The following is a 26250-nucleotide window of genomic DNA, read 5'->3' on the forward strand; positions in this document are numbered from 1 at the left end:
TTGCTAGTTACTCGGTTGACAGTTTGACAAGAACATGTATTGCTTACAGACAAATTAGTGAATGTGCTAGAAAGCTACCTAGCTAGCTAGTTGACTGCTGTGGCGAGCCATAAAGGACTCGTATTGAAAATAGTTTCACTTTCCTTTGAGGCTTTAAGTGTTCTAACACTATGACTTTGAACATTCAAAGTAACTGGGAACATCCATGGTAGGCTTTGTTGTCACCTTAGCTTGGAGAGTCAGCATTCCAAAACAACACAGCAGCACCCACCCGTAGCACGTGCTCCAGCAGGTATATTTCACTGGTCACCCCCAAAGCCAATTCCTCATTTGGTCGCCTTTCGTTCCAGTTCTCTGCTGCCAATGACTGGAACGAATTGCAAAAGTCACTGAAGCTGGAGACTCATATCTCCCTCACTAACTTTAAGCACCAGCTGTCAGTGCAGCTCACAGATCACTGCACCTGTACATAGCTCATCTGTAAATAGCCCATCCAACTACCTCATCCCCATACTGTTATATTTTGTTGGTCCTTCGCACCCCAGTATCTCTACTTGCACATCTCACTCGTGTTTAATTGCTAAATTGTAATTATTTTGCCACTATGGCCTATTTATTGCCTTACCTCCCTTGCACAAATTGTATATTGACTTTTTTTCCTATTGTGTTATTGACTGCATGTTTGATTATTCCATGTGTAACTCTGTGTTGTCTCACTGCTTTGCTTTATCTTGGCCAGGTTGCAGTTGTAAATGAGAACTTGTTCTCAACTAGCCTACCTGGTTCAAAAGGTGAAATACATTTATTTTTTAAGACAGATGTGAGCACTAGGCCTTGCAGTGTGGCCTAAAAGGCAAAACCGATCCATTGATAAGCTGTTCTATCCTCCGATGCGCTTTGGGAATATGGGCCTAGAACCCTAAGGCCATTGGCTGCATTTAAACAGGCAGCCCAATTCTGATCCTTTTTTCACTAATTGGCCTTTTGACATATCCGATCTGAAAAAACATTTTGCGATTGGTCTTGACCAATTAGTAGAAAAAGATCAGAATTGTGCTGCCTGTCTAAATGCAGCCATATAAATTGTGTGAATTGGCACCCGATAATTTCTCATCTCTTGTTGAAATCAGAATAGGTGCTGTGGCAATCTCGTGTGCATTTCTGACCGTAGCGCCTGCCCAACTAGATGCTTAAGCGTTGCATCCAGTGGTTGTGCCGCGTCCAACAGTGCATCAGATTGCTGTATGTGGTTACCCGAGTTAAATACATTACCAGGCATTTTAAGATCTGGCATACATCTGCAATGTAGTCAGGGAGGAACTTGACCAAAGCCTTTCCATTGACTTTGAGGCTAGGCGTACACCAGACTAAACCCAAAAACTTGGGTTTTAGCACCAAATTATCCTTGTGGTTAATAATGGAAGTCTCACAACAACCAAAAATAAAAAAATAGGGGGCGGGGTTTAAGGAAAAGGACCAGTTAGAAATGCCAGTGCCGATTTCTGGTTCCAGGCCGCCAGTGGAGGTTGAGGGAAGAACGGCGCGAATGGCAAACACGGGTTTGATACCATTCCACTGCAGTTACCACAAGCCCGGTCTCCCCAATTAAGGGGCCACCAACCTCCTGTGCAGTCCACCCCTTCCTCAGACCCTTTATAGCCGGAGTTCACATTGCAAGCCCAATTTCTCAGAATGCCCTGTAACTTACATGCTCAATCAGGAACCTTGGGACAGAGTCCCATTAATCCAGGATGTGCTGTCTGGCTATGCAAACACCAATACAGACCAAAGACTACGCTAGGAAATGTCAGTTGGCAGCAACATGCAACAGTGAAGGGGCTCCATACCAAGTGCAACATTCTTGTTGGTTGAGCCTACTACTGAATATGCCCCCTGATCATGTGTTGCCCTTCTACATTGCTGGGCACTCACTTTAACAAATGAAGGCAATATTTCAGATTACTCTAGCATGTAGTGCATAATGGTGAAGACAGAAAGTCAGTCGAAGTAGCATTAAATCATTTATTTTTCAAAGAGATTAACAGGCATCATCTCAGTGTTGTGGTAGTCTCTTCACTGGTTGAGTTCGCCAGGAGCAGATGTGGTGGTGCTTATGTCACTTTGTTGTAGGGGCATCCTCCTTGTGTGCTGGGACATCAGGACTGGCACCAACCTCAGTGAGTTGGAGTGTGCTGCTGCTTGGAGCAAGTCTATTATGGGCCACCACGACAACAGCGCCTTCCAGTTCTAGAAATAGATATGGACTGGGAACATATTCCTTCTTTATGAAACCACATCAAAAGCTCTGAAGTCAGATATTTAAAAGTGATACTGGCAAGTGCCATGTGCAGGTTGACATTTATTGAGACGGTATTGTCCTGGAGGCAGAACTTAGCGATTACCACTAGATGGAAAGTCAAAGTTGGCTACATTGTAACAATGTATGCTTTTTTGGTTTTAATTTAATGTTAAGCATTAGGGTTGGCAGTGAGGTTAATGTTTAAAAATCATATTTTATTACTTTGTGGCTGTGCCAGCTAGTGAACATTCTGCGGAGCCATCCCAATAAGTGCTAACCTGCTTGCCATGTGCAGGTTATTTCCCTCTAAAATAGCAGTACCATCATCCCATACATACCCTTTCAATAGGTTCCAATCTCATTCTGATCCTTCTCTTCACCCAGACCCTCTTTCTCTGTGGTAACCTCAAGGTCTCCAATGGGCTCAGGTGTAGGAATCAACTCAGGGTCTGGGGTGGCCTCCAGCTCTGAGAACAGACTATTTAGCACAGAGCCTACATGCAATTATCATACATGCAAAACAGTAAAGTACAGTCATTACCTCTTTGGGCAATTAGTTCTTTCTGCTTGATGAAGCCATCATATGTTGCAGAGCTAACGAGACCGTGCTTGTTGTTGGGTCCGACCCTCGGGCCCAAGGGACTAGCCGCATTTTGGGATTGGGCGAAATAAGGTCCTGGAATTAAATGTAACAGATTAACACAGCCAGTGTTGGCAGAATTGCTAGCCTATAGGGATAGGAAAAGACAGGTGTCCGAAGTGGCACCCGATGACCTATAGAGTGCACTACTTTTGGCCAGTGCATCATGGTCTGGGCAATAGTCGAGACATCCTGGTTGCCTCCCACACATTTTAAAAAAACTGGCTTCACACTTCTGTACCTACTGGAATGCGAGTTTGGCATAAGTCTGCCTATGTCACTACCTGATCCGCTTGAATACATACAAAATAGTAGCTGCAAGATGGAGATCAGTTCTTTTTAATGAGTGCATTATGCAAGTGGCTAGTTTGCCTCAACTACCTTCACTAAAACCACTGCAAAGGTATTCCCTGCAAAATTTGGTTTCAAATCATGACGTTCTGCTATGTCTGCCTCGTGATTTGTTGGGAGAAGTTGCCAAACGAGTCAGTCATTGAAGCCAGACCCTAGTCACTGCTGTTGCCTAGGGTTGGGTTATCAAGACTACCTGTTCAAAGGTAGTGCACTACATAAGGAATAAGATTATGCCATGTCAGAGTCAAATTACCTCTCTTGAAGTCCATGCCACTCCAACGACTGCCAGGTGATACGGGCTTCCTGTCCCCTGTTGAGGCAGGGAAGCCAGGTATATCGATACCTCCACTCATCCGTGGAGATAGAGATGTACGCTTCTGTTTACTTGGGAGGACCATTATGGGGCCCAAAGTAGTATCCTGGCCCCATACTAAAAGGACAACACATTCATTAAACACACCTTTGCAGTCAAGACACTTTCAATTAGTCTTCCCTCAATTTCCATCTCAACCATATTGGAGAAGGTCCCAGCCCTGCAATGTGTTTTGAGAAGGTAGTGACAGAATAGAGGGATTAAGATGTCAAATACACCTTTCTTGGCCTTCATCCCAATACTCCAATTGTCACCAGAGACTGGGGGTTTGTTGCGGTAGATACGAGGTTCAAGTTGGCTACCACCTAGTCTTGGACTGAGGGGACGTTGTGCTGGAGCTTGATCAACCCCCTTCTGTCTACTCAGGCTTAGACAATGCCCACATAGCAAATCATTCTCATCAGCAGACCTCCATCTGAAATGTATGAAAGATCTACTCATGGACCAAGAACACACCATTTTTTTAAAAATGCTATGGTTATTCCAGTGAATAGGTCACAGCCCAGTAACAGTAGCTAAGGAAATGTGACTTATCCCACCTGCCATCAATGAAGGAGCATGCCTTGTTGCTAGGCTCTGCATGGTCCATGACAGGGACTGCCATAAGGTGGCAGGTGATGTACAGCTGTAAAAAAAACAGGATGAGCAAAACAAAGATGCAGAATCACAGTAGCCTACATAATGTCTGTAAATTATGTAACTGTAGAATAATTTTACTACAGTAGCCGTAATGGCCTCTACAATATCTGTTCTTTTTTTAAATACCGCCCTCACCTCTGCCCCGTCCTCCTGGTAGAACCTAAAGGCATCAATGTGGAACCCGAGCTCGTTGTCCTGGGTTCTACGCATGAAACCAGAGCGGGAACCAGGCAGCTGGGAATCCGTCAAGCACCTGGAGGGAGATACATATTGGGGCATCTTCCTTAGTAACCAATTAAGAAGTCTCAAAGAAACCGCCAAGCACCAGTTGACTACTTTAAAAATGGTGGAAGCCCTCAAATGGCATATTCTATCGTTCTCTACGGGCCAGCCGGAGAATAGTCGTTCTAAGCCATTTTCCCCCCTGCTTACCCATCACTCTCAATGAAGACATATCTAGGGACAGAGTTGCTATCAGGGTCCAGTGTGGCCACGCAGCTGCTAACAAACACCCTGAGCCTGGTGTGGTGAGCAACCCTGACAGACGCCTCAATGTTGATGGGATCACCCAGGAAGTAGACTCCAGAACCCCGCTCATAGAGCCAGTCACCTGTAAAGGAAATGGCAGTAAAGACAGGTTATCCAATAATGAACTAAAGGAGCCTAACATTACTCCTTATAGTCCAAGGACCATCTGTTTAGATGTGAATTGGCCCTGGCAGCTAAAGCCTCTATTGCAGTATAGTTCAAGAAACAAAGCCCTCTTGCATATCGCATCAAAATCACTTCACACGCGCAACACTTAGTTACTCTACACCATTTAGTTGTAGCCGACAGTATTTCAGTGACAACACGTTTGTGGCGTCAATCTTCCGTTTATACACAGGTGTTTGAAGACGCAGATAACTAATTAGCACAGGTACGCCTCTGTCTTCTGTATGTCAACCATTAACAAGCACTGTCACATGGAAATATGTCCGTGTGGGAGGGAACCCTATAAAAACGTGTAGTAATTGAACTTTCTTTGAAAATGTGTCGCTGATGTGAAAGACAAGCGATGCGTTTTAAAGTTACGAACGCGAGTCGCTATTAAAACTACCCCGGCCAGAACTTATTGTCAATAGGCGCTAAACTAGTGAGCATCTAATATTGGATTCAAATGAGGGGTTTGTTAACAGGGCCATGTTTAGTATGCAAACTGTATAACGTTGCAGATAGAAGTGTCCCCCATAAGTTGTCTGATGTGATTCCGTATTTTGCATGTCAGAAGAGCATTTGTGCTACATAGTACATTTATATTTGAACATTCAATTCACGGGTTTTACCAAGCTTCTGGGAGAGCGCCATTGTACCCTTTAGATTATCTGAATGTTCAACAAAATAGTACCCTGCGAAGTGCAGCCCAGGATTCATATACCCACTTGTCATAAGCTTCAATGAGAACTGCAGGGTGTCTTCAGCAGACACTGTGGCGGTGAAAGGGATCCAGGTCGGCTGGAGAGAATAACTGTCCAAACTGTACTTCCTGAAACAGAAAGTACAGGCCGGTAAATAAACCAATAGGTCAACGCAGGATTCATATGATCATCATACAACAGTATAGCCTAAACTCACCTTTCATAATGACACTCAATTGGGATTACAGCACCAACCATTCGAATAACCCCATCTGGTGTGGTTCTGGGTGTATATCTGAGGAGGTTTGTGTAGATCAATGAGTCTTCGGTTATCTGTGGATTCACAAAGCAGCATTTAAGAGAAGGTTGTTTCAAGAAGTCAACTACTAGAGAAAAAAAAAATATATATATATAGGTATATTACCAGGTTCTTGGTTCCACAGTCCGAAAGTGCTGCAAATATTCTGTACTCATCTCCGGCTGCTGACGCTGTTGCCCTACAGGGCTCTTGGTCTTGGTACTGTTCAACTCCAAGTCGCAGGTCATCCACGTCGATTAGATTACCGAGTTGAAACAGATCAGCCTTCACGACTATCTCCATGTAGTCTGAATGGCACGTCACAGCGACAGTTTCTACTCGAATTGGCCTTGAAACTGTTTGTTGGAGTGGAGGCTGTTTAAAGCGGGGACGATTGTCAAATTGTGGTGTTCGCCTTGGAAGTTGTTGCCATGTGTCAGTGCTATAAGTATATGACAAAGCAGGAGAGATTAAGAAGTTTTCCACAAGTAAAAACCAAACCAGTTGCTTGAACAATAACCTGAGCGCGTTTGCCATCATGAGTCCCACGCCAACAACTACTGTGACTCTGTAGGTTAGAGGACAGCGTGCCTCTGCTATGCTACAATTGATGAAACAGAGGTAGCTTTTAACAACCAACCAGGCTGCACACCTGGGCTGGATTACGCCCTAATTGGGCCTTGCATCTGATTAGTCAAGATCTTTAATTGGCACGCATGTTCAAATCAAATCACATTTTATTTGTCACGTACACATGGTTAGCAGATGTTAATGCGAGTGTAGCGAAATGCTTGTGCTTCTGGTTCCGACAGTGCAGGAATATCTAACAAGTAATCTAACAGTTCCCCAACAACTACAACTAATACACACAAATCTAAAAGGGGTGAATGAGAATATGTACATATAAATATATGGATGAACGATGGCCAAGGTGCAATAGATGGTATAAAATACAGTACATAAATATGATATGAGTAATGTCATATTACACCATGAGTCGTTAATCATGAAGCATACACCTCCGTCCTTCCTCTTCCCAGAGAGGTGTTTATCTCTGTCGGCGCGATGCATGGAGAAATCCGATGGCTGAACCGATTCCGACAACATATCCCGAGAGAGCCATGTTTCCGTGAAACAGAGAATGTTACAATCTCTGATCTCTTTCTGAAAGGCAACCCTTTCTCGAATTTTGTCTACCTTGTTGTCAAGACACTGGACATTGGCAGGTAGTATACTCGGGAGCGGTGGGCGATGTGCACTTTTACGGAGCCTGACCAGGAGGCCGCTCCGTCTGCCCTTTCTGCGGCGCCGTTGTCTTGGGTCAGCTTCTGGGATCAGATCAATTGTCCTGGGTGGTGGTCCAAACAGAGGATCCGCTTCGGGAAAGTCATATTCCTGGTCGTAATGTTGGTAAATTGGCGTCACTCTTACATCCAGTAGTTCTTCCCGGCTGTATGTAATAAGACTTAAGACTTCCTGGGGTAAGAAATAATACATTAAAAAAACCAAATACTGCATAGTTTCCTAAGGACTCGAAGCGAGCCGACCATCTCTGTCGGCACCATCAGAGGAACGCGTTCTTGTTTGCCACGTTCCTCTGCCCAGGCGTGGCACGTGATACGTGGCAGATCTTAAAACGCCTGGATACGTATTTTACATATCAGCTAACACATCATATGTTATAGCAATCTGTAGTGACGGGAAACCAAATCTTTCTGTAGGCTTCAGCGCTTTCACCAAATTGGGCCCAAAAACGGTTAATTACTCGGAGGTCATTGTCTGTTCACAATGCACATTAGTGACATCTGCTGGTCAGCAATAAATATTTTAGATTTTAGATTCTTCAAAGTAGCCACCCTTTGCCTTGATGACACCTTTGCACACTCTTGGCATTCTCTCAACCAGCTTCACCTGGATGTTTTTTCTTGAAGAAGTCTTGAAGGAGTTCCCACATATGCTGAGCACTTGTTGGCTGCTTTTCCTTCACTCTGCGGTCCAACTCATCCCAAACCATCTCAATTGGGTTGAGGTCGGGTGATTGTTGAGGCCAGGTCATCTGATGCAGCACTCCATCACTCTCCTTCTTGTTCAAATAGCCCTTACACAGCCTGGAGGTGTGTTGGGTCATTGCCCTGTTGAAAAACAAATGATAGTCCCACTGAGCGCAAACCAGATGGGATGGCTTATTGCTGCAGAATGCTGAGTTAGCCATGCTGGTTAAGTGTGCCTTGAATTCTAAATAAATCACAGACAGTGTCACCAGCAAAGCACCATCACACCTCCTCCTCCATGCTTCACGGTGGGAACCACACGTGGAGATTTCCGTTCACCTACTCTGTGTCTGACAAAATCGCGGCGGTTGGAACCAAAAATCTCATATTTGACCCATTGCTCGTGTTTCTTGGCCCAAACAAGTCTCTTCTTCTTATTGGTGTCCTTTTGTAGTGGTTTCTTTGCAGCAATTCGACCATGAAGGCCTGATTAACGCAGTCTCCTCTGAACAGTTGATGTTGAGATGTGTCTGTTACTTGAACTCTGTGAAGCATTTATTTGGGCTGCAATTTCTAAGGCTGGTAAGTCTAATAAACTTATCCTCTGCAGCAAAGGTAACTCTGGGTCTTCCTTTCCTGTGGCGGTCCTCACGAGAGCCAGTTTCATCATAGCGCTTTATGGTTCTTGCGACTGCACTTGAAGAAATGTTCAAAGTTCTTGAAATGTTCCAGATTGACTGACCTTCATGTCTTAAAGTAATGACGTCCTTTCTCTTTGCTTATTTGAGCTGTTCTTGCCATAATATGGACTTGGTCTTTCACCAAATTGGGCTATCTTCTGTATACCACCCCTACCTTGTCACAACACAACTGATTGGCTCAAACGCATTAAGGAAAGAAATTCCACAAATGAACTTTTAACAAGGTGGCAGGTAGCCTAGTGGTTAGAGCGTTGGACTTGTAACCGAAAGGTTGCAAGATCGAATCCCCGAGCTGACAAGGTAAAAATCTGTCGTTCTGCCGCTGAACATGGCAGTTAACCCAGTGTTCCTAGGCCATCATTGAAAATAAGAATGTGTTCTTATCTGGCTTGCCTAGTTAAATAAAGGTAGAAAAAAAGGTACACCTGTTGATTGAAATGCATTCCAGGTGACTGCCTCATGAAGCTAGGTGAGAGAATGCCAACAGTGTGCAATGCTATCATCAAGGTGGCTACTTTGAAGAATATAAAATATATTTGGATTTGTTTAACACCTTTTTGGTTATTCCATGTGTTATTTCATAGTTTTGCTGTCTTCAGTATGATTCTACAATGTAGAAAATAGTAAAAAATTAAGAAAAACCCTTGAATGAGTAGGTGTGTCCAAACTTTTGACTGGTACTGTATATATGTATAAACCTTTTTTGGTCGGGGGCCCCTAAGCGACCGCTTATGTCTGGAGCTGGCCCTGACCTTCCAAGGTGGTTTGAAATCAGATACAAATTTGATTCCCGGCCATGCGACTTGTGTCTAGCGATCAAATCTGATCTATTTGCCCTCGTGGTTTATAGACTGCTATTTTACATATCTTGTTGCTTGCTAGTTACTCGGTTGACAGTTTGACAAGAACATGTATTGCTTACAGACAAATTAGTGAATGTGCTAGAAAGCTACCTAGCTAGCTAGTTGACTGCTGTGGCGAGCCATAAAGGACTCGTATTGAAAATAGTTTCACTTTCCTTTGAGGCTTTAAGTGTTCTAACACTATGACTTTGAACATTCAAAGTAACTGGGAACATCCATGGTAGGCTTTGTTGTCACCTTAGCTTGGAGAGTCAGCATTCCAAAACAACACAGCAGCACCCACCCGTAGCACGTGCTCCAGCAGGTATATTTCACTGGTCACCCCCAAAGCCAATTCCTCATTTGGTCGCCTTTCGTTCCAGTTCTCTGCTGCCAATGACTGGAACGAATTGCAAAAGTCACTGAAGCTGGAGACTCATATCTCCCTCACTAACTTTAAGCACCAGCTGTCAGTGCAGCTCACAGATCACTGCACCTGTACATAGCTCATCTGTAAATAGCCCATCCAACTACCTCATCCCCATACTGTTATATTTTGTTGGTCCTTCGCACCCCATCTCACTCGTGTTTAATTGCTAAATTGTAATTATTTTGCCACTATGGCCTATTTATTGCCTTACCTCCCTTGCACAAATTGTATATTGACTTTTTTTCCTATTGTGTTATTGACTGCATGTTTGATTATTCCATGTGTAACTCTGTGTTGTCTCACTGCTTTGCTTTATCTTGGCCAGGTTGCAGTTGTAAATGAGAACTTGTTCTCAACTAGCCTACCTGGTTCAAAAGGTGAAATACATTTATTTTTTAAGACAGATGTGAGCACTAGGCCTTGCAGTGTGGCCTAAAAGGCAAAACCGATCCATTGATAAGCTGTTCTATCCTCCGATGCGCTTTGGGAATATGGGCCTAGAAACCTAAGGCCATTGGCTGCATTTAAACAGGCAGCCCAATTCTGATCCTTTTTTCACTAATTGGCCTTTTGACATATCCGATCTGAAAAAACATTTTGCGATTGGTCTTGACCAATTAGTAGAAAAAGATCAGAATTGTGCTGCCTGTCTAAATGCAGCCATATAAATTGTGTGAATTGGCACCCGATAATTTCTCATCTCTTGTTGAAATCAGAATAGGTGCTGTGGCAATCTCGTGTGCATTTCTGACCGTAGCGCCTGCCCAACTAGATGCTTAAGCGTTGCATCCAGTGGTTGTGCCGCGTCCAACAGTGCATCAGATTGCTGTATGTGGTTACCCGAGTTAAATACATTACCAGGCATTTTAAGATCTGGCATACATCTGCAATGTAGTCAGGGAGGAACTTGACCAAAGCCTTTCCATTGACTTTGAGGCTAGGCGTACACCAGACTAAACCCAAAAACTTGGGTTTTAGCACCAAATTATCCTTGTGGTTAATAATGGAAGTCTCACAACAACCAAAAATAAAAAAAATAGGGGGCGGGGTTTAAGGAAAAGGACCAGTTAGAAATGCCAGTGCCGATTTCTGGTTCCAGGCCGCCAGTGGAGGTTGAGGGAAGAACGGCGCGAATGGCAAACACGGGTTTGATACCATTCCACTGCAGTTACCACAAGCCCGGTCTCCCCAATTAAGGGGCCACCAACCTCCTGTGCAGTCCACCCCTTCCTCAGACCCTTTATAGCCGGAGTTCACATTGCAAGCCCAATTTCTCAGAATGCCCTGTAACTTACATGCTCAATCAGGAACCTTGGGACAGAGTCCCATTAATCCAGGATGTGCTGTCTGGCTATGCAAACACCAATACAGACCAAAGACTACGCTAGGAAATGTCAGTTGGCAGCAACATGCAACAGTGAAGGGGCTCCATACCAAGTGCAACATTCTTGTTGGTTGAGCCTACTACTGAATATGCCCCCTGATCATGTGTTGCCCTTCTACATTGCTGGGCACTCACTTTAACAAATGAAGGCAATATTTCAGATTACTCTAGCATGTAGTGCATAATGGTGAAGACAGAAAGTCAGTCGAAGTAGCATTAAATCATTTATTTTTCAAAGAGATTAACAGGCATCATCTCAGTGTTGTGGTAGTCTCTTCACTGGTTGAGTTCGCCAGGAGCAGATGTGGTGGTGCTTATGTCACTTTGTTGTAGGGGCATCCTCCTTGTGTGCTGGGACATCAGGACTGGCACCAACCTCAGTGAGTTGGAGTGTGCTGCTGCTTGGAGCAAGTCTATTATGGGCCACCACGACAACAGCGCCTTCCAGTTCTAGAAATAGATATGGACTGGGAACATATTCCTTCTTTATGAAACCACATCAAAAGCTCTGAAGTCAGATATTTAAAAGTGATACTGGCAAGTGCCATGTGCAGGTTGACATTTATTGAGACGGTATTGTCCTGGAGGCAGAACTTAGCGATTACCACTAGATGGAAAGTCAAAGTTGGCTACATTGTAACAATGTATGCTTTTTTGGTTTTAATTTAATGTTAAGCATTAGGGTTGGCAGTGAGGTTAATGTTTAAAAATCATATTTTATTACTTTGTGGCTGTGCCAGCTAGTGAACATTCTGCGGAGCCATCCCAATAAGTGCTAACCTGCTTGCCATGTGCAGGTTATTTCCCTCTAAAATAGCAGTACCATCATCCCATACATACCCTTTCAATAGGTTCCAATCTCATTCTGATCCTTCTCTTCACCCAGACCCTCTTTCTCTGTGGTAACCTCAAGGTCTCCAATGGGCTCAGGTGTAGGAATCAACTCAGGGTCTGGGGTGGCCTCCAGCTCTGAGAACAGACTATTTAGCACAGAGCCTACATGCAATTATCATACATGCAAAACAGTAAAGTACAGTCATTACCTCTTTGGGCAATTAGTTCTTTCTGCTTGATGAAGCCATCATATGTTGCAGAGCTAACGAGACCGTGCTTGTTGTTGGGTCCGACCCTCGGGCCCAAGGGACTAGCCGCATTTTGGGATTGGGCGAAATAAGGTCCTGGAATTAAATGTAACAGATTAACACAGCCAGTGTTGGCAGAATTGCTAGCCTATAGGGATAGGAAAAGACAGGTGTCCGAAGTGGCACCCGATGACCTATAGAGTGCACTACTTTTGGCCAGTGCATCATGGTCTGGGCAATAGTCGAGACATCCTGGTTGCCTCCCACACATTTTAAAAAAACTGGCTTCACACTTCTGTACCTACTGGAATGCGAGTTTGGCATAAGTCTGCCTATGTCACTACCTGATCCGCTTGAATACATACAAAATAGTAGCTGCAAGATGGAGATCAGTTCTTTTTAATGAGTGCATTATGCAAGTGGCTAGTTTGCCTCAACTACCTTCACTAAAACCACTGCAAAGGTATTCCCTGCAAAATTTGGTTTCAAATCATGACGTTCTGCTATGTCTGCCTCGTGATTTGTTGGGAGAAGTTGCCAAACGAGTCAGTCATTGAAGCCAGACCCTAGTCACTGCTGTTGCCTAGGGTTGGGTTATCAAGACTACCTGTTCAAAGGTAGTGCACTACATAAGGAATAAGATTATGCCATGTCAGAGTCAAATTACCTCTCTTGAAGTCCATGCCACTCCAACGACTGCCAGGTGATACGGGCTTCCTGTCCCCTGTTGAGGCAGGGAAGCCAGGTATATCGATACCTCCACTCATCCGTGGAGATAGAGATGTACGCTTCTGTTTACTTGGGAGGACCATTATGGGGCCCAAAGTAGTATCCTGGCCCCATACTAAAAGGACAACACATTCATTAAACACACCTTTGCAGTCAAGACACTTTCAATTAGTCTTCCCTCAATTTCCATCTCAACCATATTGGAGAAGGTCCCAGCCCTGCAATGTGTTTTGAGAAGGTAGTGACAGAATAGAGGGATTAAGATGTCAAATACACCTTTCTTGGCCTTCATCCCAATACTCCAATTGTCACCAGAGACTGGGGGTTTGTTGCGGTAGATACGAGGTTCAAGTTGGCTACCACCTAGTCTTGGACTGAGGGGACGTTGTGCTGGAGCTTGATCAACCCCCTTCTGTCTACTCAGGCTTAGACAATGCCCACATAGCAAATCATTCTCATCAGCAGACCTCCATCTGAAATGTATGAAAGATCTACTCATGGACCAAGAACACACCATTTTTTAAAAAATGCTATGGTTATTCCAGTGAATAGGTCACAGCCCAGTAACAGTAGCTAAGGAAATGTGACTTATCCCACCTGCCATCAATGAAGGAGCATGCCTTGTTGCTAGGCTCTGCATGGTCCATGACAGGGACTGCCATAAGGTGGCAGGTGATGTACAGCTGTAAAAAAAACAGGATGAGCAAAACAAAGATGCAGAATCACAGTAGCCTACATAATGTCTGTAAATTATGTAACTGTAGAATAATTTTACTACAGTAGCCGTAATGGCCTCTACAATATCTGTTCTTTTTTTAAATACCGCCCTCACCTCTGCCCCGTCCTCCTGGTAGAACCTAAAGGCATCAATGTGGAACCCGAGCTCGTTGTCCTGGGTTCTACGCATGAAACCAGAGCGGGAACCAGGCAGCTGGGAATCCGTCAAGCACCTGGAGGGAGATACATATTGGGGCATCTTCCTTAGTAACCAATTAAGAAGTCTCAAAGAAACCGCCAAGCACCAGTTGACTACTTTAAAAATGGTGGAAGCCCTCAAATGGCATATTCTATCGTTCTCTACGGGCCAGCCGGAGAATAGTCGTTCTAAGCCATTTTCCCCCCTGCTTACCCATCACTCTCAATGAAGACATATCTAGGGACAGAGTTGCTATCAGGGTCCAGTGTGGCCACGCAGCTGCTAACAAACACCCTGAGCCTGGTGTGGTGAGCAACCCTGACAGACGCCTCAATGTTGATGGGATCACCCAGGAAGTAGACTCCAGAACCCCGCTCATAGAGCCAGTCACCTGGAAAGGAAATGGCAGTAAAGACAGGTTATCCAATAATGAACTAAAGGAGCCTAACATTACTCCTTATAGTCCAAGGACCATCTGTTTAGATGTGAATTGGCCCTGGCAGCTAAAGCCTCTATTGCAGTATAGTTCAAGAAACAAAGCCCTCTTGCATATCGCATCAAAATCACTTCACACGCGCAACACTTAGTTACTCTACACCATTTAGTTGTAGCCGATAGTATTTCAGTGACAACACGTTTGTGGCGTCAATCTTCCGTTTATACACAGGTGTTTGAAGACGCAGATAACTAATTAGCACAGGTACGCCTCTGTCTTCTGTATGTCAACCATTAACAAGCACTGTCACATGGAAATATGTCCGTGTGGGAGGGAACCCTATAAAAACGTGTAGTAATTGAACTTTCTTTGAAAATGTGTCGCTGATGTGAAAGACAAGCGATGCGTTTTAAAGTTACGAACGCGAGTCGCTATTAAAACTACCCCGGCCAGAACTTATTGTCAATAGGCGCTAAACTAGTGAGCATCTAATATTGGATTCAAATGAGGGGTTTGTTAACAGGGCCATGTTTAGTATGCAAACTGTATAACGTTGCAGATAGAAGTGTCCCCCATAAGTTGTCTGATGTGATTCCGTATTTTGCATGTCAGAAGAGCATTTGTGCTACATAGTACATTTATATCTGAACATTCAATTCACGGGTTTTACCAAGCTTCTGGGAGAGCGCCATTGTACCCTTTAGATTATCTGAATGTTCAACAAAATAGTACCCTGCGAAGTGCAGCCCAGGATTCATATACCCACTTGTCATAAGCTTCAATGAGAACTGCAGGGTGTCTTCAGCAGACACTGTGGCGGTGAAAGGGATCCAGGTCGGCTGGAGAGAATAACTGTCCAAACTGTACTTCCTGAAACAGAAAGTACAGGCCGGTAAATAAACCAATAGGTCAACGCAGGATTCATATGATCATCATACAACAGTATAGCCTAAACTCACCTTTCATAATGACACTCAATTGGGATTACAGCACCAACCATTCGAATAACCCCATCTGGTGTGGTTCTGGGTGTATATCTGAGGAGGTTTGTGTAGATCAATGAGTCTTCGGTTATCTGTGGATTCACAAAGCAGCATTTAAGAGAAGGTTGTTTCAAGAAGTCAACTACTAGAGAAAAAAAAAAAATATATATATATATATATATATATATATATATATATATATATATATATATATATATATAGGTATATTACCAGGTTCTTGGTTCCACAGTCCGAAAGTGCTGCAAATATTCTGTACTCATCTCCGGCTGCTGACGCTGTTGCCCTACAGGGCTCTTGGTCTTGGTACTGTTCAACTCCAAGTCGCAGGTCATCCACGTCGATTAGATTACCGAGTTGAAACAGATCAGCCTTCACGACTATCTCCATGTAGTCTGAATGGCACGTCACAGCGACAGTTTCTACTCGAATTGGCCTTGAAACTGTTTGTTGGAGTGGAGGCTGTTTAAAGCGGGGACGATTGTCAAATTGCGGTGTTCGCCTTGGAAGTTGTTGCCATGTGTCAGTGCTATAAGTATATGACAAAGCAGGAGAGATTAAGAAGTTTTCCACAAGTAAAAACCAAACCAGTTGCTTGAACAATAACCTGAGCGCGTTTGCCATCATGAGTCCCACGCCAACAACTACTGTGACTCTGTAGGTTAGAGGACAGCGTGCCTCTGCTATGCTACAATTGATGAAACAGAGGTAGCTTTTAACAACCAACCAGGCTGCACACCTGGGCTGGATTACGCCCTAATTGGGCCTTGCATCTGATTAGTCAAGATCTTTAATTGGCACGCATGTTCAAATCAAATCACATTTTATTTGTCACGTACACATGGTTAGCAGATGTTAATGCGAGTGTAGCGAAATGCTTGTGCTTCTGGTTCCGACAGTGCAGGAATATCTAACAAGTAATCTAACAGTTCCCCAACAACTACAACTAATACACACAAATCTAAAAGGGGTGAATGAGAATATGTACATATAAATATATGGATGAACGATGGCCAAGGTGCAATAGATGGTATAAAATACAGTACATAAATATGATATGAGTAATGTCATATTACACCATGAGTCGTTAATCATGAAGCATACACCTCCGTCCTTCCTCTTCCCAGAGAGGTGTTTATCTCTGTCGGCGCGATGCATGGAGAAATCCGATGGCTGAACCGATTCCGACAACATATCCCGAGAGAGCCATGTTTCCGTGAAACAGAGAATGTTACAATCTCTGATCTCTTTCTGAAAGGCAACCCTTTCTCGAATTTTGTCTACCTTGTTGTCAAGACACTGGACATTGGCAGGTAGTATACTCGGGAGCGGTGGGCGATGTGCACTTTTACGGAGCCTGACCAGGAGGCCGCTCCGTCTGCCCTTTCTTGGGTCAGCTTCTGGGATCAGATCAATTGTCCTGGGTGGTGGTCCAAACAGAGGATCCGCTTCGGGAAAGTCATATTCCTGGTCGTAATGTTGGTAAATTGGCGTCACTCTTACATCCAGTAGTTCTTCCCGGCTGTATGTAATAAGACTTAAGACTTCCTGGGGTAAGAAATAATACATTAAAAAAACCAAATACTGCATAGTTTCCTAAGGACTCGAAGCGAGCCGACCATCTCTGTCGGCACCATCAGAGGAACGCGTTCTTGTTTGCCACGTTCCTCTGCCCAGGCGTGGCACGTGATACGTGGCAGATCTTAAAACGCCTGGATACGTATTTTACATATCAGCTAACACATCATATGTTATAGCAATCTGTAGTGACGGGAAACCAAATCTTTCTGTAGGCTTCAGCGCTTTCACCAAATTGGGCCCAAAAACGGTTAATTACTCGGAGGTCATTGTCTGTTCACAATGCACATTAGTGACATCTGCTGGTCAGCAATAAATGATTTTAGATTCTTCAAAGTAGCCACCCTTTGCCTTGATGACACCTTTGCACACTCTTGGCATTCTCTCAACCAGCTTCACCTGGATGTTTTTTCTTGAAGAAGTCTTGAAGGAGTTCCCACATATGCTGAGCACTTGTTGGCTGCTTTTCCTTCACTCTGCGGTCCAACTCATCCCAAACCATCTCAATTGGGTTGAGGTCGGGTGATTGTTGAGGCCAGGTCATCTGATGCAGCACTCCATCACTCTCCTTCTTGTTCAAATAGCCCTTACACAGCCTGGAGGTGTGTTGGGTCATTGCCCTGTTGAAAAACAAATGATAGTCCCACTGAGCGCAAACCAGATGGGATGGCTTATTGCTGCAGAATGCTGAGTTAGCCATGCTGGTTAAGTGTGCCTTGAATTCTAAATAAATCACAGACAGTGTCACCAGCAAAGCACCATCACACCTCCTCCTCCATGCTTCACGGTGGGAACCACACGTGGAGATTTCCGTTCACCTACTCTGTGTCTGACAAAATCGCGGCGGTTGGAACCAAAAATCTCATATTTGACCCATTGCTCGTGTTTCTTGGCCCAAACAAGTCTCTTCTTCTTATTGGTGTCCTTTTGTAGTGGTTTCTTTGCAGCAATTCGACCATGAAGGCCTGATTAACGCAGTCTCCTCTGAACAGTTGATGTTGAGATGTGTCTGTTACTTGAACTCTGTGAAGCATTTATTTGGGCTGCAATTTCTAAGGCTGGTAAGTCTAATAAACTTATCCTCTGCAGCAAAGGTAACTCTGGGTCTTCCTTTCCTGTGGCGGTCCTCACGAGAGCCAGTTTCATCATAGCGCTTTATGGTTCTTGCGACTGCACTTGAAGAAATGTTCAAAGTTCTTGAAATGTTCCAGATTGACTGACCTTCATGTCTTAAAGTAATGACGTCCTTTCTCTTTGCTTATTTGAGCTGTTCTTGCCATAATATGGACTTGGTCTTTCACCAAATTGGGCTATCTTCTGTATACCACCCCTACCTTGTCACAACACAACTGATTGGCTCAAACGCATTAAGGAAAGAAATTCCACAAATGAACTTTTAACAAGGTGGCAGGTAGCCTAGTGGTTAGAGCGTTGGACTTGTAACCGAAAGGTTGCAAGATCGAATCCCCGAGCTGACAAGGTAAAAATCTGTCGTTCTGCCGCTGAACAAGGCAGTTAACCCAGTGTTCCTAGGCCATCATTGAAAATAAGAATGTGTTCTTATCTGGCTTGCCTAGTTAAATAAAGGTAGAAAAAAAGGTACACCTGTTGATTGAAATGCATTCCAGGTGACTGCCTCATGAAGCTAGGTGAGAGAATGCCAACAGTGTGCAATGCTATCATCAAGGTGGCTACTTTGAAGAATATAAAATATATTTGGATTTGTTTAACACCTTTTTGGTTATTCCATGTGTTATTTCATAGTTTTGCTGTCTTCAGTATGATTCTACAATGTAGAAAATAGTAAAAAATTAAGAAAAACCCTTGAATGAGTAGGTGTGTCCAAACTTTTGACTGGTACTGTATATATGTATAAACCTTTTTTGGTCGGGGGCCCCTAAGCGACCGCTTATGTCTGGAGCTGGCCCTGACCTTCCAAGGTGGTTTGAAATCAGATACAAATTTGATTCCCGGCCATGCGACTTGTGTCTAGCGATCAAATCTGATCTATTTGCCCTCGTGGTTTATAGACTGCTATTTTACATATCTTGTTGCTTGCTAGTTACTCGGTTGACAGTTTGACAAGAACATGTATTGCTTACAGACAAATTAGTGAATGTGCTAGAAAGCTACCTAGCTAGCTAGTTGACTGCTGTGGCGAGCCATAAAGGACTCGTATTGAAAATAGTTTCACTTTCCTTTGAGGCTTTAAGTGTTCTAACACTATGACTTTGAACATTCAAAGTAACTGGGAACATCCATGGTAGGCTTTGTTGTCACCTTAGCTTGGAGAGTCAGCATTCCAAAACAACACAGCAGCACCCACCCGTAGCACGTGCTCCAGCAGGTATATTTCACTGGTCACCCCCAAAGCCAATTCCTCATTTGGTCGCCTTTCGTTCCAGTTCTCTGCTGCCAATGACTGGAACGAATTGCAAAAGTCACTGAAGCTGGAGACTCATATCTCCCTCACTAACTTTAAGCACCAGCTGTCAGTGCAGCTCACAGATCACTGCACCTGTACATAGCTCATCTGTAAATAGCCCATCCAACTACCTCATCCCCATACTGTTATATTTTGTTGGTCCTTCGCACCCCAGTATCTCTACTTGCACATCTCACTCGTGTTTAATTGCTAAATTGTAATTATTTTGCCACTATGGCCTATTTATTGCCTTACCTCCCTTGCACAAATTGTATATTGACTTTTTTTCCTATTGTGTTATTGACTGCATGTTTGATTATTCCATGTGTAACTCTGTGTTGTCTCACTGCTTTGCTTTATCTTGGCCAGGTTGCAGTTGTAAATGAGAACTTGTTCTCAACTAGCCTACCTGGTTCAAAAGGTGAAATACATTTATTTTTTAAGACAGATGTGAGCACTAGGCCTTGCAGTGTGGCCTAAAAGGCAAAACCGATCCATTGATAAGCTGTTCTATCCTCCGATGCGCTTTGGGAATATGGGCCTAGAACCCTAAGGCCATTGGCTGCATTTAAACAGGCAGCCCAATTCTGATCCTTTTTTCACTAATTGGCCTTTTGACATATCCGATCTGAAAAAACATTTTGCGATTGGTCTTGACCAATTAGTAGAAAAAGATCAGAATTGTGCTGCCTGTCTAAATGCAGCCATATAAATTGTGTGAATTGGCACCCGATAATTTCTCATCTCTTGTTGAAATCAGAATAGGTGCTGTGGCAATCTCGTGTGCATTTCTGACCGTAGCGCCTGCCCAACTAGATGCTTAAGCGTTGCATCCAGTGGTTGTGCCGCGTCCAACAGTGCATCAGATTGCTGTATGTGGTTACCCGAGTTAAATACATTACCAGGCATTTTAAGATCTGGCATACATCTGCAATGTAGTCAGGGAGGAACTTGACCAAAGCCTTTCCATTGACTTTGAGGCTAGGCGTACACCAGACTAAACCCAAAAACTTGGGTTTTAGCACCAAATTATCCTTGTGGTTAATAATGGAAGTCTCACAACAACCAAAAATAAAAAAATAGGGGGCGGGGTTTAAGGAAAAGGACCAGTTAGAAATGCCAGTGCCGATTTCTGGTTCCAGGCCGCCAGTGGAGGTTGAGGGAAGAACGGCGCGAATGGCAAACACGGGTTTGATACCATTCCACTGCAGTTACCACAAGCCCGGTCTCCCCAATTAAGGGGCCACCAACCTCCTGTGCAGTCCACCCCTTCCTCAGACCCTTTATAGCCGGAGTTCACATTGCAAGCCCAATTTCTCAGAATGCCCTGTAACTTACATGCTCAATCAGGAACCTTGGGACAGAGTCCCATTAATCCAGGATGTGCTGTCTGGCTATGCAAACACCAATACAGACCAAAGACTACGCTAGGAAATGTCAGTTGGCAGCAACATGCAACAGTGAAGGGGCTCCATACCAAGTGCAACATTCTTGTTGGTTGAGCCTACTACTGAATATGCCCCCTGATCATGTGTTGCCCTTCTACATTGCTGGGCACTCACTTTAACAAATGAAGGCAATATTTCAGATTACTCTAGCATGTAGTGCATAATGGTGAAGACAGAAAGTCAGTCGAAGTAGCATTAAATCATTTATTTTTCAAAGAGATTAACAGGCATCATCTCAGTGTTGTGGTAGTCTCTTCACTGGTTGAGTTCGCCAGGAGCAGATGTGGTGGTGCTTATGTCACTTTGTTGTAGGGGCATCCTCCTTGTGTGCTGGGACATCAGGACTGGCACCAACCTCAGTGAGTTGGAGTGTGCTGCTGCTTGGAGCAAGTCTATTATGGGCCACCACGACAACAGCGCCTTCCAGTTCTAGAAATAGATATGGACTGGGAACATATTCCTTCTTTATGAAACCACATCAAAAGCTCTGAAGTCAGATATTTAAAAGTGATACTGGCAAGTGCCATGTGCAGGTTGACATTTATTGAGACGGTATTGTCCTGGAGGCAGAACTTAGCGATTACCACTAGATGGAAAGTCAAAGTTGGCTACATTGTAACAATGTATGCTTTTTTGGTTTTAATTTAATGTTAAGCATTAGGGTTGGCAGTGAGGTTAATGTTTAAAAATCATATTTTATTACTTTGTGGCTGTGCCAGCTAGTGAACATTCTGCGGAGCCATCCCAATAAGTGCTAACCTGCTTGCCATGTGCAGGTTATTTCCCTCTAAAATAGCAGTACCATCATCCCATACATACCCTTTCAATAGGTTCCAATCTCATTCTGATCCTTCTCTTCACCCAGACCCTCTTTCTCTGTGGTAACCTCAAGGTCTCCAATGGGCTCAGGTGTAGGAATCAACTCAGGGTCTGGGGTGGCCTCCAGCTCTGAGAACAGACTATTTAGCACAGAGCCTACATGCAATTATCATACATGCAAAACAGTAAAGTACAGTCATTACCTCTTTGGGCAATTAGTTCTTTCTGCTTGATGAAGCCATCATATGTTGCAGAGCTAACGAGACCGTGCTTGTTGTTGGGTCCGACCCTCGGGCCCAAGGGACTAGCCGCATTTTGGGATTGGGCGAAATAAGGTCCTGGAATTAAATGTAACAGATTAACACAGCCAGTGTTGGCAGAATTGCTAGCCTATAGGGATAGGAAAAGACAGGTGTCCGAAGTGGCACCCGATGACCTATAGAGTGCACTACTTTTGGCCAGTGCATCATGGTCTGGGCAATAGTCGAGACATCCTGGTTGCCTCCCACACATTTTAAAAAAACTGGCTTCACACTTCTGTACCTACTGGAATGCGAGTTTGGCATAAGTCTGCCTATGTCACTACCTGATCCGCTTGAATACATACAAAATAGTAGCTGCAAGATGGAGATCAGTTCTTTTTAATGAGTGCATTATGCAAGTGGCTAGTTTGCCTCAACTACCTTCACTAAAACCACTGCAAAGGTATTCCCTGCAAAATTTGGTTTCAAATCATGACGTTCTGCTATGTCTGCCTCGTGATTTGTTGGGAGAAGTTGCCAAACGAGTCAGTCATTGAAGCCAGACCCTAGTCACTGCTGTTGCCTAGGGTTGGGTTATCAAGACTACCTGTTCAAAGGTAGTGCACTACATAAGGAATAAGATTATGCCATGTCAGAGTCAAATTACCTCTCTTGAAGTCCATGCCACTCCAACGACTGCCAGGTGATACGGGCTTCCTGTCCCCTGTTGAGGCAGGGAAGCCAGGTATATCGATACCTCCACTCATCCGTGGAGATGTACGCTTCTGTTTACTTGGGAGGACCATTATGGGGCCCAAAGTAGTATCCTGGCCCCATACTAAAAGGACAACACATTCATTAAACACACCTTTGCAGTCAAGACACTTTCAATTAGTCTTCCCTCAATTTCCATCTCAACCATATTGGAGAAGGTCCCAGCCCTGCAATGTGTTTTGAGAAGGTAGTGACAGAATAGAGGGATTAAGATGTCAAATACACCTTTCTTGGCCTTCATCCCAATACTCCAATTGTCACCAGAGACTGGGGGTTTGTTGCGGTAGATACGAGGTTCAAGTTGGCTACCACCTAGTCTTGGACTGAGGGGACGTTGTGCTGGAGCTTGATCAACCCCCTTCTGTCTACTCAGGCTTAGACAATGCCCACATAGCAAATCATTCTCATCAGCAGACCTCCATCTGAAATGTATGAAAGATCTACTCATGGACCAAGAACACACCATTTTTTTTAAAATGCTATGGTTATTCCAGTGAATAGGTCACAGCCCAGTAACAGTAGCTAAGGAAATGTGACTTATCCCACCTGCCATCAATGAAGGAGCATGCCTTGTTGCTAGGCTCTGCATGGTCCATGACAGGGACTGCCATAAGGTGGCAGGTGATGTACAGCTGTAAAAAAAACAGGATGAGCAAAACAAAGATGCAGAATCACAGTAGCCTACATAATGTCTGTAAATTATGTAACTGTAGAATAATTTTACTACAGTAGCCGTAATGGCCTCTACAATATCTGTTCTTTTTTTAAATACCGCCCTCACCTCTGCCCCGTCCTCCTGGTAGAACCTAAAGGCATCAATGTGGAACCCGAGCTCGTTGTCCTGGGTTCTACGCATGAAACCAGAGCGGGAACCAGGCAGCTGGGAATCCGTCAAGCACCTGGAGGGAGATACATATTGGGGCATCTTCCTTAGTAACCAATTAAGAAGTCTCAAAGAAACCGCCAAGCACCAGTTGACTACTTTAAAAATGGTGGAAGCCCTCAAATGGCATATTCTATCGTTCTCTACGGGCCAGCCGGAGAATAGTCGTTCTAAGCCATTTTCCCCCCTGCTTACCCATCACTCTCAATGAAGACATATCTAGGGACAGAGTTGCTATCAGGGTCCAGTGTGGCCACGCAGCTGCTAACAAACACCCTGAGCCTGGTGTGGTGAGCAACCCTGACAGACGCCTCAATGTTGATGGGATCACCCAGGAAGTAGACTCCAGAACCCCGCTCATAGAGCCAGTCACCTGGAAAGGAAATGGCAGTAAAGACAGGTTATCCAATAATGAACTAAAGGAGCCTAACATTACTCCTTATAGTCCAAGGACCATCTGTTTAGATGTGAATTGGCCCTGGCAGCTAAAGCCTCTATTGCAGTATAGTTCAAGAAACAAAGCCCTCTTGCATATCGCATCAAAATCACTTCACACGCGCAACACTTAGTTACTCTACACCATTTAGTTGTAGCCGACAGTATTTCAGTGACAACACGTTTGTGGCGTCAATCTTCCGTTTATACACAGGTGTTTGAAGACGCAGATAACTAATTAGCACAGGTACGCCTCTGTCTTCTGTATGTCAACCATTAACAAGCACTGTCACATGGAAATATGTCCGTGTGGGAGGGAACCCTATAAAAACGTGTAGTAATTGAACTTTCTTTGAAAATGTGTCGCTGATGTGAAAGACAAGCGATGCGTTTTAAAGTTACGAACGCGAGTCGCTATTAAAACTACCCCGGCCAGAACTTATTGTCAATAGGCGCTAAACTAGTGAGCATCTAATATTGGATTCAAATGAGGGGTTTGTTAACAGGGCCATGTTTAGTATGCAAACTGTATAACGTTGCAGATAGAAGTGTCCCCCATAAGTTGTCTGATGTGATTCCGTATTTTGCATGTCAGAAGAGCATTTGTGCTACATAGTACATTTATATCTGAACATTCAATTCACGGGTTTTACCAAGCTTCTGGGAGAGCGCCATTGTACCCTTTAGATTATCTGAATGTTCAACAAAATAGTACCCTGCGAAGTGCAGCCCAGGATTCATATACCCACTTGTCATAAGCTTCAATGAGAACTGCAGGGTGTCTTCAGCAGACACTGTGGCGGTGAAAGGGATCCAGGTCGGCTGGAGAGAATAACTGTCCAAACTGTACTTCCTGAAACAGAAAGTACAGGCCGGTAAATAAACCAATAGGTCAACGCAGGATTCATATGATCATCATACAACAGTATAGCCTAAACTCACCTTTCATAATGACACTCAATTGGGATTACAGCACCAACCATTCGAATAACCCCATCTGGTGTGGTTCTGGGTGTATATCTGAGGAGGTTTGTGTAGATCAATGAGTCTTCGGTTATCTGTGGATTCACAAAGCAGCATTTAAGAGAAGGTTGTTTCAAGAAGTCAACTACTAGAGAAAAAAAAAAAAATATATATATATATATATAGGTATATTACCAGGTTCTTGGTTCCACAGTCCGAAAGTGCTGCAAATATTCTGTACTCATCTCCGGCTGCTGACGCTGTTGCCCTACAGGGCTCTTGGTCTTGGTACTGTTCAACTCCAAGTCGCAGGTCATCCACGTCGATTAGATTACCGAGTTGAAACAGATCAGCCTTCACGACTATCTCCATGTAGTCTGAATGGCACGTCACAGCGACAGTTTCTACTCGAATTGGCCTTGAAACTGTTTGTTGGAGTGGAGGCTGTTTAAAGCGGGGACGATTGTCAAATTGCGGTGTTCGCCTTGGAAGTTGTTGCCATGTGTCAGTGCTATAAGTATATGACAAAGCAGGAGAGATTAAGAAGTTTTCCACAAGTAAAAACCAAACCAGTTGCTTGAACAATAACCTGAGCGCGTTTGCCATCATGAGTCCCACGCCAACAACTACTGTGACTCTGTAGGTTAGAGGACAGCGTGCCTCTGCTATGCTACAATTGATGAAACAGAGGTAGCTTTTAACAACCAACCAGGCTGCACACCTGGGCTGGATTACGCCCTAATTGGGCCTTGCATCTGATTAGTCAAGATCTTTAATTGGCACGCATGTTCAAATCAAATCACATTTTATTTGTCACGTACACATGGTTAGCAGATGTTAATGCGAGTGTAGCGAAATGCTTGTGCTTCTGGTTCCGACAGTGCAGGAATATCTAACAAGTAATCTAACAGTTCCCCAACAACTACAACTAATACACACAAATCTAAAAGGGGTGAATGAGAATATGTACATATAAATATATGGATGAACGATGGCCAAGGTGCAATAGATGGTATAAAATACAGTACATAAATATGATATGAGTAATGTCATATTACACCATGAGTCGTTAATCATGAAGCATACACCTCCGTCCTTCCTCTTCCCAGAGAGGTGTTTATCTCTGTCGGCGCGATGCATGGAGAAATCCGATGGCTGAACCGATTCCGAC

The 26250-nt window shown here is 44.0% G+C and overlaps 3 protein-coding genes across 3 annotated transcripts; all 3 read right to left on the reverse strand.

Annotated features, from left to right (window-relative positions):
* Positions 1 to 2008: 2008 nt before the first annotated feature.
* Positions 2009 to 6612, reverse strand: LOC106570269 (zona pellucida sperm-binding protein 3). The gene is made up of 11 exons (XM_045694771.2): positions 6127 to 6612; positions 5920 to 6035; positions 5727 to 5830; positions 4738 to 4915; positions 4441 to 4558; positions 4206 to 4291; positions 3885 to 4081; positions 3547 to 3723; positions 2841 to 2975; positions 2638 to 2766; positions 2009 to 2264 (listed from the first exon to the last, which is right to left on the reverse strand). Exons 1-10 carry the CDS (start codon positions 6538 to 6540, stop codon positions 2642 to 2644), a joined length of 1650 nt encoding a protein of 549 aa, XP_045550727.1. The 5' UTR covers positions 6541 to 6612; the 3' UTR covers positions 2009 to 2264; positions 2638 to 2641.
* Positions 6613 to 11559: 4947 nt separating this feature from the next.
* Positions 11560 to 16220, reverse strand: LOC123723898 (zona pellucida sperm-binding protein 3-like). Its single transcript, XM_045694772.2, has 11 exons — positions 15726 to 16220; positions 15471 to 15586; positions 15278 to 15381; positions 14289 to 14466; positions 13992 to 14109; positions 13757 to 13842; positions 13436 to 13632; positions 13098 to 13274; positions 12392 to 12526; positions 12189 to 12317; positions 11560 to 11815 (listed from the first exon to the last, which is right to left on the reverse strand). Exons 1-10 carry the CDS (start codon positions 16137 to 16139, stop codon positions 12193 to 12195), a joined length of 1650 nt encoding a protein of 549 aa, XP_045550728.1. The 5' UTR covers positions 16140 to 16220; the 3' UTR covers positions 11560 to 11815; positions 12189 to 12192.
* A 4933-nt stretch (positions 16221 to 21153) lies between these two features.
* Positions 21154 to 25769, reverse strand: LOC123726773 (zona pellucida sperm-binding protein 3-like). Its single transcript, XM_045694773.2, has 11 exons — positions 25275 to 25769; positions 25059 to 25174; positions 24866 to 24969; positions 23877 to 24054; positions 23580 to 23697; positions 23345 to 23430; positions 23024 to 23220; positions 22692 to 22862; positions 21986 to 22120; positions 21783 to 21911; positions 21154 to 21409 (listed from the first exon to the last, which is right to left on the reverse strand). The coding sequence occupies exons 1-10, from the start codon at positions 25686 to 25688 to the stop codon at positions 21787 to 21789; spliced, it is 1644 nt and encodes a 547-aa protein (XP_045550729.2). The 5' UTR covers positions 25689 to 25769; the 3' UTR covers positions 21154 to 21409; positions 21783 to 21786.
* Positions 25770 to 26250: the final 481 nt, after the last annotated feature.

The sequence above is a fragment of the Salmo salar genome, chromosome 14 (assembly GCF_965601325.2).
Source record: "Salmo salar chromosome 14, fSalSal1, whole genome shotgun sequence".
NCBI lineage: Eukaryota > Metazoa > Chordata > Actinopteri > Salmoniformes > Salmonidae > Salmo > Salmo salar.

What these genes read in the sequence shown, in the direction of transcription:
- LOC123726773 (XM_045694773.2), bottom strand. Translation starts at nt 25,688, where the DNA reads ATGATGGCAAACGCGCTCAGGTTATTGTTCAAGCAACTGGTTTGGTTT. An exon ending in GTCTTCATTGAGAGTGATGG is followed by an intron (nt 23,698 to 23,876) that starts GTAAGCAGGGGG and finishes ATCTCCCTCCAG; the next exon opens with GTGCTTGACGGATTCCCAGC. An exon ending in TGGCATGGACTTCAAGAGAG is followed by an intron (nt 22,121 to 22,691) that starts GTAATTTGACTC and finishes ATTTAATTCCAG; the next exon opens with GACCTTATTTCGCCCAATCC.
- LOC123723898 (XM_045694772.2), bottom strand. Translation starts at nt 16,139, where the DNA reads ATGATGGCAAACGCGCTCAGGTTATTGTTCAAGCAACTGGTTTGGTTT. An exon ending in ATTGAGTGTCATTATGAAAG is followed by an intron (nt 15,382 to 15,470) that starts GTGAGTTTAGGC and finishes TTTCTGTTTCAG; the next exon opens with GAAGTACAGTTTGGACAGTT. An exon ending in AGAACTAATTGCCCAAAGAG is followed by an intron (nt 12,318 to 12,391) that starts GTAATGACTGTA and finishes GTCTGTTCTCAG; the next exon opens with AGCTGGAGGCCACCCCAGAC.
- LOC106570269 (XM_045694771.2), bottom strand. Translation starts at nt 6,540, where the DNA reads ATGATGGCAAACGCGCTCAGGTTATTGTTCAAGCAACTGGTTTGGTTT. An exon ending in TGCTCCTTCATTGATGGCAG is followed by an intron (nt 4,082 to 4,205) that starts GTGGGATAAGTC and finishes CATACATTTCAG; the next exon opens with ATGGAGGTCTGCTGATGAGA. An exon ending in TGGCATGGACTTCAAGAGAG is followed by an intron (nt 2,976 to 3,546) that starts GTAATTTGACTC and finishes ATTTAATTCCAG; the next exon opens with GACCTTATTTCGCCCAATCC.